Genomic DNA, 15,358 nt, shown 5'->3' on the forward strand with positions numbered 1-15,358 from the left:
TATTATTATATTGTCATATTATTTCTGTATTATTATATACTTATTATTATTTAGTATTAGTATTAATATTAATCTTTGACTTGTCCCATATCATGTATAATGATCCATGGATGAAATAAAATTGAATTGAATTGAATGATGAATTCTCGAATATTGGCTACTCATATAAGCAGAAATATATAGTATATAATGTATAAAAGCTGAAAGACTTGTCCTATATCATTGTATCATGATCTACAGGATTAATAAAAGAATGAAATGAATGAACTGTAAATAGTACTGTCTTATGGGATATAATGGCATGTAGTCTGGTTGAAGTCTAAAGTTGATTTGGTGGAATGCAGTGCCTTCAACTTCAGGGTTGAAGAGTAAGCCAAGCAAGAAACTGGTGAGAAGCACTCTGCTTGCTTGGCTTACACTTCAATCCTGAAGACAGAAGTAGTATGTTCCTCTTCACATTGTTATATCCCTGTAGCTAGTACTCTTCAACTTACTGTTTATTACATAAATGCTGACATAACTCTTTAACCAATATGTAACTAAACCATCATATCCAAAAGATCCAGCAGTACAAGATTAAATCACTACAATCCATCACTTGGTCAGATGAAAACCAGTATACATTTAATCTTGATTTCTGGCCAAGATGGGTGATCAAGTAAGCTCAACACTTCATAAAACTGCATGAATAAATTAGTATGGCATTGTAAGTATATACACCCTTCAGTATGCAAATTTCATGGCTAATATACAAAACGCACAAATAAATGGTACCAAGAGTTCTTAAAACTCACTTCTATATAACACTGATCAGACAACAATTTCAAATCTTGCAATGAACTACTTTCACTGACCACAATTAACTACTTTTTTGCACTCACTTTGCATGTTTACATTAGGCAGGTAATTCAGTTGAAAAGAATAAACAAGTAACAAAATGTATTAGCAAATTTACACTTTATTTACTGCAATGAAGTACAAAATTTAAAGTTAACAGTCATTTGAAATGACTAAAAACCTAGAATATTAAATAAACGTCCGACTGAATTCTGAAATATAATCGAGATTATATAAGTCTATACTTCTACATGTGTCTACTTCTTCATTGGAGGTCCCATTGGTCCACCTAGTAAAGGAGGTCCCCTCATAGGACCCATTGGGCCCATAGGTCCCATTGGCATCATTGGTCCCATCATAGGCGGTCTCATTCCCATCATTGGAGGCATTGGACCGTGGGGTCCCATCATCATAGGTCCCATGTGTCCATGGGGCATCTGCATGCCTGGAGGTCCCATCATACCTGGGCCAGGCTGAGGAGGTCCATGAACTGGACCTGGAGGTCGTGGAGGTCCCCCATGAGGCATGTTGGTTGGTGGTGGAATTGCTGCACCTCCTTTGTTTGAGGCAAATGGATTAGATGCTATCTTTCCCGCTTTGAAAGCTGCAGTAGTTGCATCAATAAGATGTTGTGCCTGTTCTTCCATCCACTTTTGATAATAAAATTTCACATTGTCTTTGTGTTTTCGGCCCTGACAGTGTGTTTTCCGTACCGACGGAGAATCGTGAGTTAGGTAAGTGTCACAGTAATCACAATAATACTTTGGCATCTTCGAGGTTAGTTTCTCTCACAACTGGCGTCCCATACAATAATACGTCCAATAGGCACTATGTATTTTCACAATTCAAGTACAGATAATTCCACACTTACTGTAAGTCACTTGAAACACCGAGAAGACCTTATGTAGTGTACCGCTATTAAATGTTAACGTACTATCGCCGAACAGACCGTACCATTACAGACAACTACACACTACATCAGAGAATCAGGGAACATCACGCAATGTATTCACCGCGTTCACCGCTATTGGCTGCTACTGGCACTACTGGCATGTCCACGGATTACCGTATTTCTGTGGCGGTAGCATCCACAGATATTAACTATGCCGCCATTTTCAAATGAGGTGCTAGCTCATGGATGGCTGTTGGTACAATTACTGATGATGGCATTGCATATAAATACAGTGCTCTGCTCACGGAATTGCACAATTAATTTCCACCGATCTCTATTAATGCCGAGGTCAAGAATGCGGAGGTATCTCCCCCGCCATCTTTATGGTGGTGTGCTTAACTAATTATGCACAGGGACAATTTTACCTTACTACTTAAAAAAATAGGACTGCTAGTAGCATTTCTTCAAGTAAAAGACAATCAAAATGTCTTCATCATGCATGTAAACAATTAGATCTCCAGTCCAATAGTTATATCAGCACGAATGAAAAAGACTTCCAGCTGTATCTGTTAGGTGAAAACTGCTCCTACTGTCTTAACCAGATATACCATACAGACTTCCTTTTTCTAGTCAGAAACTGAGCAAGAAGCTTTGCTGTATATCATGTCATCTGTTTCACTCTACCAATTTCACAGGTCAAAATCTCATTCTTCATAATATAGCAATTCAAACTATGACAGTGTTCAATGAGCTAAAAAAATTTAATCACTGTAGACCTTGTTCCCTTGGAGGGATTATAAAACCAAATTTCAGTCTGTTGATCCTCAAAACAATTCTCATAAGCTGATGCTTGAAAAAGCGTCATGCTAGCCATATTCACATAACGATTGCAAACAATTTCAGCAGTATAAATCTACAAGTAAATTGTCATTGACTTCAGTTTTGTAAATCTCAATAATCACTGACATAATACGGAAGCAGCTGGAAGAGTAAAAGTACTGCTTGTCCAGATTTAAAGATCACACATTTTTAAATATCAGCTACATCAGGATTTTGCATTTACTTAGGAATATAATAAATATATTCATATAAACTGCAGTGAAACCTGTATTGGAAATCACCTGTTACAATCTTTTTTACAGAAAGAACCACCTGATCATAAGACATATTTAAACATCAATATCTGCATAACAACTATGTCAATTACATTACATTTGACATTACACATTCTCGACACAGAAGGTACAAGCTGTAAATGTGACAGTTTCACCTTCTTTCCAGAATTACAGATCAGTACTCATTTAAATGTAACATGAGCACTAAAAAAGTCACTGTTACCAGAATTGTCAGGAATATTTAGCTTATAGTGATGATGCAGTCAATAAAAATGTATAAAATTTCAAAAGGGAAAGAAAGGGTATAATTAAAAGAAAACTGCCATTCAATTGATGAATAATACCAAATCAATTGCTCAGTTGAATGATTGTATTTGTTATGCACTAAGCAGGTTTCTATGAAGGAGAGAGTATCTTACTGTATAAATATTTCAAGCAATTACCTCTAATGAGAATAAGCAAAAATTTCATACATAAATATACAAGAAAAAAGATTGTCAAAATGACTTTAATTCTGAAGTGTATAGTACAGAAAGCACAATAGATCACTGTAGGTTGCGGTGCAAGGGCCAAGAAGACCCACCCCTTATACATCCATCCATTCATTCATTCACAGTACAGAAATCTACAAAAATAATTTTTTAANAGTTGCAGCGCAAGGGCCGAGAAGGCCCACCCCTTATACATCCATCCATTCATTCATTCATTCATTCACAGTACAGAAATCTACAAAAATAATTTTTTAATTTCATAGAGAGTAAATTTTTATTAATTTAATATACACTGATTAGCCACACATAATATGATTTGATTCATTAGCTTATGTCTTCACTGAGCACCATGTTATGCAGATGTGTAGAACAGCCCACCTAATGTTATTGTCAGTGGTTTTGTGTATTCAACAAGGAAAATTCACTGGTTATATTGAGCAGTACTTTCTTTAGTGATGAAGCACAGTTTCACCTTGGCAGGTATGTCAACAGTCATCATACTGGAATAGTAAACATTTGTCTTCCATGAACTGTCTCTATTTCCCCCCCCCAAAAACACCGGGTTTTGGTGAGCTGTTTCTCATCAATGACTGGTGGGATGACTTTTCAAGGATACAGCGAACAGGAAAATACACAAGCATACCATGACAGTTCATTTCATTTCTGGAAGAGGATGAACTGTCACTGCAAGACACTGCATTGTGTCATACTTAAAATTAAAAAATGATCTAACTGGGAGATTTTTTGGTGATCACCTTACTTTCAAGATCTCCTGACATAACTACTCTTGATTTTCATTTTACAAGCATTGCAGGAGTTACAAAGTGATGCTGAATATTAAGTTTCAAATATAAATTTTCAAATGCTATATGATGCCTCAGGAAACATGGTGAAAAAAGTTTGTGCTTACATTTAGGAATACTGAGGACCCTTTCAACATTTGTTGTAACCTTATTATACTCTAACATTTGCTAAAACCTTCCTTCTAATCTATATTACATTAATAAAGTAATAATGCAATGAATACTGCATGACTTTTGAATCACTCTGTGTAACAGATTAAAACCATTAATACAAATCTCTACTAACAGAACCCCTCAGTGCTTTATATTCTCTCCTTCTCTCTTAAGAAAGGTTTGCTCATGCTCTCATACTTGGGTTTAGCCTCAAGTTCAAAACACAATACACCAGCAGAAATGTGTCTCTTGATAAGGTTGCACTATGTATCAGTTGATTAATGGTATACATACCCCAGAAAAAGAAAAAGTGCTGGAACCATTACCAACAGTACAAATATAGGAGGAGTATTTAAATGAACACATTTAAGTCAGTCCCTTCCTGATGTCAGATTCTTTCAATATTCACAGTTCTTTATATTGAATTATAAACAAACTACAATATAAGTTTTATATAAAAAGTAATTATCTTTTATCAGTGATGATAATAAATATTCAAAATTGAATATAGAACATGCAAAGGTGTCTCGGTAAGGTGACTTAATCAAAGTCACACTGTGAACATTCACAGCTCTTCTTGCAGTTGCCTTCTATTTGCATCCTGATAGCATGACAACTTAAGAGGACTCCAAAATATAAGGCAAAACATAATTACTGTTCACGTCTGATTACCATTCACTAAAACACATGCACATAACCTCTGATTGTCTGTGATATTACAATTCCTTTGTCATTCACATTTGTCTCACTGATTCTTGGGAGAATCTCCTTTTTCCTTATGTTCATTATCTTCATTGTCATATATGTAGGAAGTCTCATCTTCACCAATTTCTTCTTCTTCTTCCTTTTGCATTGGGCAGTTCAGACACCTAAAATAATGCTTCAAAGTAAATTTAATGTTATCCCATCAGAAATTAGACCAGAATTCACCATTATTCTGGATACCAAATTCAGGGACACAGTAATAAAAAGAAGGGCTGTATTTAAATTAATACAGAAACATAATTAGTCCAGTCTTCACCCTATGTTGATGCCATAAAAGGGAGACAATATTCGAAGAGGGCAACTGCCACATGGGAAAAGCACACAGTATCTACTAATATCAGCGATCCTATGAGCTCAACGTCTACCTTCTTACTGAGGCAAAATAGTGTCGCTGCGCATGCTCACCAATCTTAGGCTTGCCGACTTGCGTCAGACCACTATGCATCAGAGATCCACCGGCCAAAATTGACCATCCCACCTATACAGCAGCGTGCAGTACAACACACCATGATGATGGGTTTGCTTATGTAAGTAAAAGTTCGAGAACCCTTTGACTATGTGATATATAACTTAGTGTGAAAATAGGATATAACAGTGTTGCCATCTGTCATCTGTCTGTGTTAGCTGATATCACATTAGCCTATCCATATGGATGAACATTTAATGACAATGTTCCTTCATCATCAACATGCTTTCTCCCTCTTACGGTAAGAGGTGATGCTAATCTCATCCTCAGTCATGTCATATGGGGGGGGGGATAAATAAATCTCCTACCTGCTCTCATCAATTCCAAAGTTGATACAAGTTTCTCCAACACATTCACAACACCCATCATGAAACCATCTGTAGCTCTGGGCCCCTGTTGATTTACATGACTGTTTGCACTTATTCCAAGACATACACTGGCTCATGTAAGCAACTGTGCAGTTGAGCGTGATGACATCCTTCACTGGAGCCACTTCCTGCTCTGCACTCTCTGCACAACCAAACAACAGACCACATAAATGCAACCAAACAAACTATACTGTACAGTGTAATGTTGGGGCAACCAGTGCCAAAGTAAATACATTTTCATTTCATAAAATATGTCAGCTTTACAAGTTTATGTTTCATGTGTATAAAGTGATTTCTCTTGCTGCTCACATAAAAACATTAATCATTTCGTTATCATAAACTATCATTCTTTATCACTCCAGTCATAACAGAATGGAATGAAGTGTGTGACATGCAGCAGAAAAACTCAGATTCACAGAAAACAACAATTGTAAGAAATACTGATTTTGCACTATCACAAAGAAACAAGGCAGGACAAAGTAAAATAAATACTGTCACGTGTTATGAGTCACTATAGACAAGTTTTAAGGCTCTGTGTACATGGGTCAAAAAAAACAGTAGAGATTTCAGACACTTGCCACCATGATCATCTTTCTCTGTGCATACAGTCAGAGCACATGATCAAATTATTTCTCAGCTGACATTACATAGTCTACCATTATTAGTTTCAACAGTTGAGATTGTATTTGTAGCCTGCTTGCTGCCCCATATGTCTTATTGCAATTTTTTTAAACATATGGAGCAGCCATTTGTTTGTGGCAAACGACTGACAGGAACTCAGCAGGGCCTTCCAGACAGAACTCACAGAGCATACTCTCCTATTGTACAGGCTTTTAGTCTTTCAAATTTTGTGTTGTTCATGTCTTCTCAGTGTATCCACCTCCTCACCAAGTGTTTACATTTTTCTTTTTCCAACTTTTGACGATTGTTGGCTTTCCAAAGCCAACTCCTTCCCTCAGGGCTTCTATCTTTAAACTAAGAACTGTTCAAGTTCCATGTCTGTGCAACATTTCTATGCATGGGTTTCATTTCGAGTTTTCTTTATTGATTTCAAGTGTCAACTGGTTTTGCAAATTTTATATATGTGGCCTTGTTGACAATGATGTGGCAACTATCAACCAAAATTTCAGCTTTCTCCGAAACTGTCTCTACCATCAGATAATGGTCATAGCAAAAACCTCCTGCATCCATCTCACACTGTCCTTGCTCTGCCATCTGCTACCATCTTCCAATAATTTACGGCAATCTTTGAACCTGTGATGTCACTCAAACACCTTAAACCAGGACAAAAATAAGAATGTAAGCAACACACACTCAAGACACAAAGCTAAATGAGGTTCTGTTATTCAACCTAAATGTATTACAATGAGTACAAGCAGGATATTTTGTCAGTGGAGTGATATATGCAGCCTTTATCTAGTACTGGCCTCTGCTCCCATGTGTTTCAGTCTCTTGGCATTTCTGAACTTTGCTGTTCAGTTACAACATAAACTTCATATAGATAATGCATAGTTTTCCTTACAGATAATGAGGGAAATATCAAAATAGGCATAGAAATGGACAAAGGCTGTACTCAGGGTAACTATGGAGCAAACATCAACAAACCCTGACCAGGGCATGATATCAGCTTCCTGCTGGAAGATGGCCGAGAAAGTACATGTGAGTGCAATTCATGCCACAGTAAATGTCACTCAGAATCAAATGTGATGTATAATGGAACTTGTGTGGGTCATCATGTGATTGTGAACTACATATGTTACTTGCCAGTCCTTTTTCCTCACCCATGGTTATTCCTGCTTCATACATATCCTGAAGAGACTAGATGAGAAAGTCTTTTTACAATTTCAGACATGCTGAATGATGATCCTGGTCTAAATAGGAACATACAAAGACACTGGTAAAACTATAACACATCAAAGAAATGTAGATAGAAACTTCCTTCAGTGGGTCATTTCTGTGTGGAAAAATATATGTTTGTATTATTATTTGGCCATAACAATTTCACTCAAATCCTGGAATTGTTACAGTATTACTTAAATGGTGGTGTGTGATGATGCCAATGCATCTCAGCTCTTGTTGCACTCTCCTTATGTACAGTAAATGTCTCTCTTCAAATCATAATGTGTTGGATGAGTAATATTTTTATATGGACTTAATCTACAGGCTTCATTTCTCACCCTAACTGAAGAATATGGATTGAGGATGTTTGAAGACAGAGTGCTGAGGAGAATATGTGGACCTAAGAGAGGAAGAAACAGAAAACTGGAGAAAACTATATAATTCAAACTTAAAAATTTGTATTTACTTACTTACTAATGGAGCTGAACCCTTTTTGAGGAGCCGCCAATTCTGCAGCTACTCAAGAACTTCCCAGCATTTTATGGAACATGAAGGTTCATTGCCGTGTTTATAAGAGCCCTTCACTGGTCCCTATCCTGAGCCAAATCAATCCCATCCATACATCCCATCATATCTCTCTAAGACCCATTTTAATATTGTCCACCCACATACACCTTGGTCATCCCAGTAGTCTCTTCCCTTCTGGCTTTCCCACAAATATCCTATATGCATTCCTCTTCGCCAACATTCGTGCTACATTCCCTGCCCATCTCAGGAAATATTAATGTGGTATAATTAAGGAGAGCAAGGTGGGGAAGTAATGTAGCACATAGGGGAGAGGTAAGAAATGCATATAAAATTTACACTGATATATTGGGTTTCTGGACTTTATCCATCGTCCTGGTTTTTAAGATAACAAATAAAAACACGACGTTTCGGAAACTGGATCTGTTTCCATCCTCAGGTGAAGGAAAAGGGAAACACCTTCGTCCGGTGATTGAGGCTATTTCTTTCTAATGGACCCAACAGAATAGGTGTTTCTGTTGGGTCCGTTAGAAAGAGCTAGCCTCAGTCACTGGACAAAGGTGTTTCCCTTTTCCTTCACCTGAGGATGGAAACAGATCCAGTTTCCGAAACGTCGTGTTTTTATTTGTTATNGGCCACGGAGTTTTAGAAGGGAAGTTAGGAGACAGAGACACAGATACTAAGCAATAATTGATATGGATCTTAAGAAAAGAGTGTGAGGATGTGGCTCAGGATAGAGTCTAGTGATGGGCTCTTTTGAATACTGCAGTGAACTTGCAGGTAACATAAATGGTGGGCAATTTCTTGTAGCTTCTCGAGAAGAGCTCTGCTCCAAGGAGTGTGTTACTTTATACATCATGTTCAGGAACATTTCACATTGCCACTGGAGCTTTAGCTGCCTCCTACTCACACAGAAGACTGACTTTTGGTGCATGGTGACATAGGTGATACTCTACTTGTCTCAGGAAACATGCAGTTCACACTAGGTGGAACAGGATAGACAGTGTATACGCTTCATTCAGTAACGATAAAACCGGGCTACAGAGTGTACAAACATTTAAAATGACTCAAATTGTCACTAAACTTAATAAATATTTTGTAGTCTAAGTTTACTGTACCGTAGGATGAATGGAATATCCACTAAATCTACAGTTACACACATACTCACACACTGCACATTTGTCTTGGGTCTCAGCATGACCTTTACTCCTCACCTTCTCCTCAAATCCTTGTTTGGATCCACAACTTCCTACCCCTTGACTAGCATGCTTACTAACTACAGTATCACTATGCAATGTCAACTTCTACATACCTATATTGCATTCATGAGATTACAGGTTGGATTTCGGTTGTAAGGTGACTCCATTTTAATGATACCAAATGCATTGAAAGTATCAGATCAAATTCATGAAAATACAGTTTTATATAACAGTGCATTATCTAAGATTTATGACAAATTGTAATTAATTCTCAATACAAATAAATATGTGAGGAGCAATAGTCCAGTCAGTAAAGTGATATGCCATGGGTTGGATTGCTGGGATATGATTCCTGGTATGGGAAGGGACTTTTCTCTTCACCACCAGGTTCAGACTAGCTACGAGGTCAACCGTGCCACCAACTAAATTGGTACTGGACGTTTCCATTAGAGTAAGGAAGCCAGAATGTACGTGCCACAGCTCAAGCGGTTAGTCACTGGCTTCCCACTGCAGCGGCCCAGGTTCCATCCCGGGTCTGGTCAAATGGGATTTGTGTTGGACAAAGTGGTGCTGGGGCAGGTTTTCTCTAAGTACTTCGGTTTCCCCTGCCAATCTTCATTCCACCAATTGCTCCACAATCACCCTCACCTATCATCTGGGGCTGGTACAATAGGCCAGAAGTGGCTGCAGTACAAGGGACTTTTTTTTTCAAGAAATAAATACCACATGGAACATCTGAATAAGATATAAAAGTGACAATGTGTACAGTTCACAGCAACCAGACCCAGAGGCAGTCACTTTGACGTGGACCTGTTCAGTAATGAATAGTGACTTACGAGTCCAGTACTTGAACTCCTTTTCCAACTTTGGCCGATATGGATCCATATAAAAGTCAACAGGAAAAGTGAAAGTGATCCACCGCTGCTGAGTATCAGGTTCAGACATGAGTGCAGAAAACAACGCTGGGATAGGGTCACTGAATATCTCCACATGGCTCTTCTTGCTCAGGCTACTGCCTGTGATATTAGGCTTCGGACACATGTCTGGGAAACCAGAATGTTTTAAAGGTAATAATATAAGCAATACTGTGCTACATATATGTATATATACAGAGTGTCCCAGGAGGAATGGACCAAACTTCGGGAGGGTGTTCCTTATGTTAAAGTATGCCGATATAACCCAAAACACCTATGTCCAAAGTTGAACGGTTACGGAGATAATGGCCAGAGAAGTGTCAAACTTTGACCGGCGTTGCACACTTGTTGATTACAAAATACATATTAAAACTGGCAGGAATATGTGGATTCTGTAATGTTAATAATGTACGTAACATCAAACTAACTTGTGAGTGACATGAAGCCATAAAATTGAAGTACAAAATACTCGCTCGCCATGTCATAATTGTCCTTAGAGTTTCCAAGCACTATACATGACACATGAATGGCAAGTGCTGACGTAATATGACTGACTGCGCGTTCTGATAAAGCCAACTACATACGTACGGCTAGGGTGAATCACGGCACTCAAGGACAAACATAGATAAGGCCTCTCAGCTGAGAGGTACAGTGCATGCACCTGCCAGAAGACCACACTTTTCTTGGGCCATTATCTCCGTAACCGTTCAACTTTGGACATAGGTGTTTTGGGTTATATCGGCATACTTTAACATAAGGAACACCCTCCCGAAGTTTGGTCCATTCCTCCTGGGACACCCTGTATATATAGTCATTATCTTAGAGGAGGTCCCAAATTAATAATAATCAAAAAATAATTTACAAATAAAAATAAAATTTGCCAGACTTCCCACTTCACACCATTTCCTTTGGTCTGTAATTCCACATGATGTGTGGCAAAATACAGTACAAGAATGAACAGCATGTTTTCCTCACACTAGTTTATACTGGGTTACAGGATCGTTCAGTGTCAGGTGGCTTTCAGAAACTGTTTCCATACTGCTCCACTACAAAAGAGCATTATCCACAAGATGCTCTTAAAACTGGAAACTACTGTGCAGGAACTCATTTTTATCAGTAAATTATTGTCTCATTTATAATTAATAACTCTGGACATCCACTGAGTAAGTCATATTTATATTACAATTGCCATCCATTCTGTCTTACGTTCATTTATTCTCTTTCAAAGACAATCTTATGTCACAAGAACATAAAAGATATGAAGGTCGCAGGTTCGTTTCCCAATAAGGTCACTGGATTTCTCAATTGACGTAATCCTTCCAGTCACTATGGCCCTGGGGTCTGCTTAGCCTCTAACAGAAATGAGTACCAGGAATCTTCCTGGCAGGTAAAGGGTGGCTGGCGCATAAGAGTGACAACCTCACTGCCACCCATGAGGCAACTATTTAGAAAATGATGGAGCCTTGATGTCTCACAATCCTATGGACCTCCACGGCCTGTTTCCGAAATAGCTTTAATTTTTTCTTTTATCAGCATTTATATTCCATCAAAGAGCATTAAAATTATCATGTAAAATTTGGGGTTTTCACGGCGCCGTGTAGATATTGTGTGAACCAACGATTCAGAGGAACATATCACCTCCATCTTCAGGGCAGAAGAATCTGCGAAATGTTGGTTCACACAAGATATACATGTCACCATATCCCATAAGACGGCATTCTTCATTAAAACCATCACTCTACCACTTTTGTTACATCTAAGTATAGTAACTTTTCTTTCTACACAGGAAGCATTACTATGCATCATTGTCTTTTAAGAAAAGGAGGATTAGCACTTTATATGCAGAAGGATAATGAACTAAAGAATCAAAATGAACTGTGTATATTAAATAAACTTATCAGCCATTCCTGCAGTAATATTTATGAGCAATAAAATGTAGTATAGCTTGGTGTGAATAAAAATAAATATTGAAGCATCCCTAAAAAGAATGAGTATAGTTTTCACTGACCTACACAGGAGCAGCATTCACTGTAAAGGTCCCCAAGGCAGTTAAAACATTCCTTGCAGCATGAGCAATTCTTCAGATCACACTTACAGGACTGCGTGAGCATGCACTTGCTAACAACACTTGCACACACTGCCTCATTGCAACTGTTCACAGCATCCATAAAGTAGAAAGTGGCAATTGCCACCACAAATACTGATAACCACCGCAACATTCTGTTAAGATCTGGAAAAAGAAAATTCTCTTCAGACATATTTCTGAAGACAAGCAAGAAGAGGAACAGTTCAGTCAGACTTTCATCTCAACATTGTTTTGCCTTTTCCTCTCTCCATCAACTGCTGAAGTATATATACAACACAGAAATTGTACCAATATTTTGATATTTCAGAAGAATGGCTCTTCTGTCAATATGAGCCTTTTTCACAGCACCAATTTCAGTCAACACACATGTCCTGTTGTGCTGAATATACTACTGCTTCTGTAGGATTACATGCAAAATATGATATGGCTGCAAGTGACAAAATTGCATGACATGGGTACACTTATCTTACAATGTTTTCTGCTTGGGTGCAATTTTAAATGAATTATACAAAAACCTAATGAAAAAAATATAAGAAATCTAGTGGTATCATTGTGAACACTTATAAAACGACTCAGAAATGAATTTAATTCACACTTTCTGTTTAGTTTTCATTTTTATTTGTTTGGATTAATATGTGGTGAAGATACTGGGGGATAAGCTGTGATTTTTTTATAATGTTTTCATTTTATTTGTCTTGTGGGCTTTGTGTTGGCTATCTATATGAATATTTTAAAATTCTATTTTCTGTTATTTGCGATTTTCTTTTAATTTAATGTTTTTATTGAGATATCTGATTTAGTTTCTTTGTTGTTGTTTACATTCCCTACAGAACGGACATACTTTGTAAGATGAGGCACCGACTAAATAATTAACATTAATATTACTACATCTACATCACGAGCTTCCAAAACAGTTTATTATATATACACAAAATATAGAATACTCCAATTTGTCCATGGGAACACAACAAAATTACAAAAACCAACGACTGACTCGATGATGTAAAGCATCACTCGAAGAATTTTTATTCTTGTTTTATACTATAACTTTTGTTTTATATAATCTAATTTATTGTATTTTTACCCAAAGTATTTTAATATAATTAATATTATTGTATCCAATTTTATTAGTACTGCAGTTCAGTGGTGTATGTATGTTAGCCATGTATTTGCCTGATGATGGCTTTTAATAGCCGAAACATGTAGCAGAGCCCAACTAGGCACTGACCTTAATATAGTTGTGTTGTGACGGTTTTAATAAAGAAATTGTATATTATAATACAACGGGATGCATGAAATGAAAAAGAACGCTGTATGCTTCAAGCCGCCACTGAAGCAGCAGATCCCATCCCATTTGCCTCAACACGCCCGGATGCTATGTTGATAAACTACATAGCAAGGTTTCCAGTTTACTACCATTGTCGTAAATCAAAGATCTGCTGCATTTAGCTTTACAGAACGTTCCTCTCTTTGTGAAGATATGTGGGGAGCCGAGTATCGTAATGTGTTTACGTTCGTCGCAGTGACGAAGGAGTGGGGGCTATCGTGTCTGTGTATCCGTCCGTCCGTATCTTAAGTCTCCTACAGATTTGAACGAACGGATCCTGAGTCCAAAAGCCGAACGTCGCAAATTTTATTTACACGTCTAATCATGGAAAACAAACGTACACGAAACACAAATATACTTCTGATTAAAATTTACAATGTCTGCATGTCAACATTTTTCGGTGGAATCATATTAAATTAGATAAAAGGATTTGATTTGTGTTTCATTACAATGTCGTATCGGTGTTTTTTACAACAGTAAACTTCAATGCAATACAATGAAATACGCAAAATCGCTAAGAAATATATCGAAAATGTGAGGACTCAATCGGCGTACGCAGTTCACCTTCCAGCTCTTCTTTAAACTATGAAATACATAAGTCGGTTTAAAATTACGGTGTGAGCGGATATCAGAGAACTGTTAATAAGCTTCTTCACTCCACCAAACCTTGCTTATCGTGTGAACCTCACCTATAATAAGCGGCGACTGAAGATGCCTCCTTGCTGTGAGATATTAGCGTGGGTTTGTACGACTACACAAATGCATCTCTCACTTCCAATGTGCAATTTTCAGGCGATCACTTTACTGTTAAATGCTTGTCACATGAAAATAATTGATGTTCTAATAAATAAATGGCTCTGTGTAATCACTTCTTTACAAGGCTGCAAGAATGTGCTGACCAGGGCTATCTACTACCTCCGCGTCTCTTTTGACCTCGACAATCAACCTCCTCCTACGGACTGTGACCAGACTCTGTCCCTACCGCCGTGGGGTATTCGCCCCCTCATTCAGTCAAGAGAGAAGGAAGGGAGGGGGGACTGTCCACCTCATTATTCTCGCAAGGCTACCAACCTCCGACATGAGTAGTGGTGTATAGCTACGGTAAGTGAATAGTAGAGGCTCTCATCTCTTACCAGTTTTTCGGGGCAATATATTCTACAGAAGCGCTCATGAGCTTGGTAATTACATGTAACGACCAAAATTCTGCAATGAATAGTCAAGAACTAAAGGAGGGCAGTGAATAATGACAAATTATATTACTTACTTACTTACTTACTCATGGAGCTGAGCCCTTCTTGAGGAGCCGCCAATTCTGCAGCTACTCAAGAATTTCCCAGCATTTTATGGAACCCGAAGGTTCATCACCGTGTTCACAAGAGCCCTCTACTGGTCCCTATCCTGAGCCAGATCAATCCAATCCATACCATCGCATCCTATCTCTCTTAAGATCCATTTATATTGTCCACCCACCTACGCCTTGGTCTTCCCTGTGGTGTCTTTCCTTCTGGCTTTCCCACCAATATCCTATACGCATTCTTCGTCTCCCCCATTCCTGCTACATGCCCTGCCCACATCATC

The 15,358-nt window shown here is 38.0% G+C and overlaps 2 protein-coding genes across 4 annotated transcripts in view; both read right to left on the minus strand.

Moving 5' to 3' along the window:
* Nucleotides 1-940: 940 nt before the first annotated feature.
* On the minus strand, nucleotides 941-1,889 carry LOC111873225 (U1 small nuclear ribonucleoprotein C). Its single transcript, XM_023867756.2, has one exon. The coding sequence runs from the start codon at nucleotides 1,605-1,607 to the stop codon at nucleotides 1,095-1,097; it is 513 nt and encodes a 170-aa protein (XP_023723524.1). The 5' UTR covers nucleotides 1,608-1,889; the 3' UTR covers nucleotides 941-1,094.
* Nucleotides 1,890-3,595: 1,706 nt separating this feature from the next.
* Nucleotides 3,596-15,358, minus strand: part of LOC111873223 (protein twisted gastrulation) — an 18,259-nt gene continuing 6,496 nt past the window's right edge. For 2 of the 3 annotated variants that reach the window (XM_023867754.2, XM_023867755.2), the window contains 4 exons: nucleotides 12,376-12,597; nucleotides 10,290-10,496; nucleotides 5,831-6,032; nucleotides 3,596-5,160 (listed from right to left, as the gene is read on the minus strand). In XM_023867754.2, the coding sequence (XP_023723522.1) occupies nucleotides 5,037-5,160; nucleotides 5,831-6,032; nucleotides 10,290-10,496; nucleotides 12,376-12,586 (744 nt within the window). In that variant the 5' untranslated portion in view covers nucleotides 12,587-12,597 and the 3' untranslated portion in view covers nucleotides 3,596-5,036. Of the gene's footprint in view, nucleotides 5,161-5,830; nucleotides 6,033-10,289; nucleotides 10,497-12,375; nucleotides 12,598-14,469; nucleotides 14,751-15,358 lie in introns of those variants that run through there. The other variant, XM_023867753.1, reaches the window with a different exon arrangement.

This window comes from Cryptotermes secundus, unplaced genomic scaffold, assembly GCF_002891405.2.
Source record: "Cryptotermes secundus unplaced genomic scaffold, Csec_1.0 scaffold1849, whole genome shotgun sequence".
In the NCBI taxonomy this organism is placed as follows: domain Eukaryota; kingdom Metazoa; phylum Arthropoda; class Insecta; order Blattodea; family Kalotermitidae; genus Cryptotermes; species Cryptotermes secundus.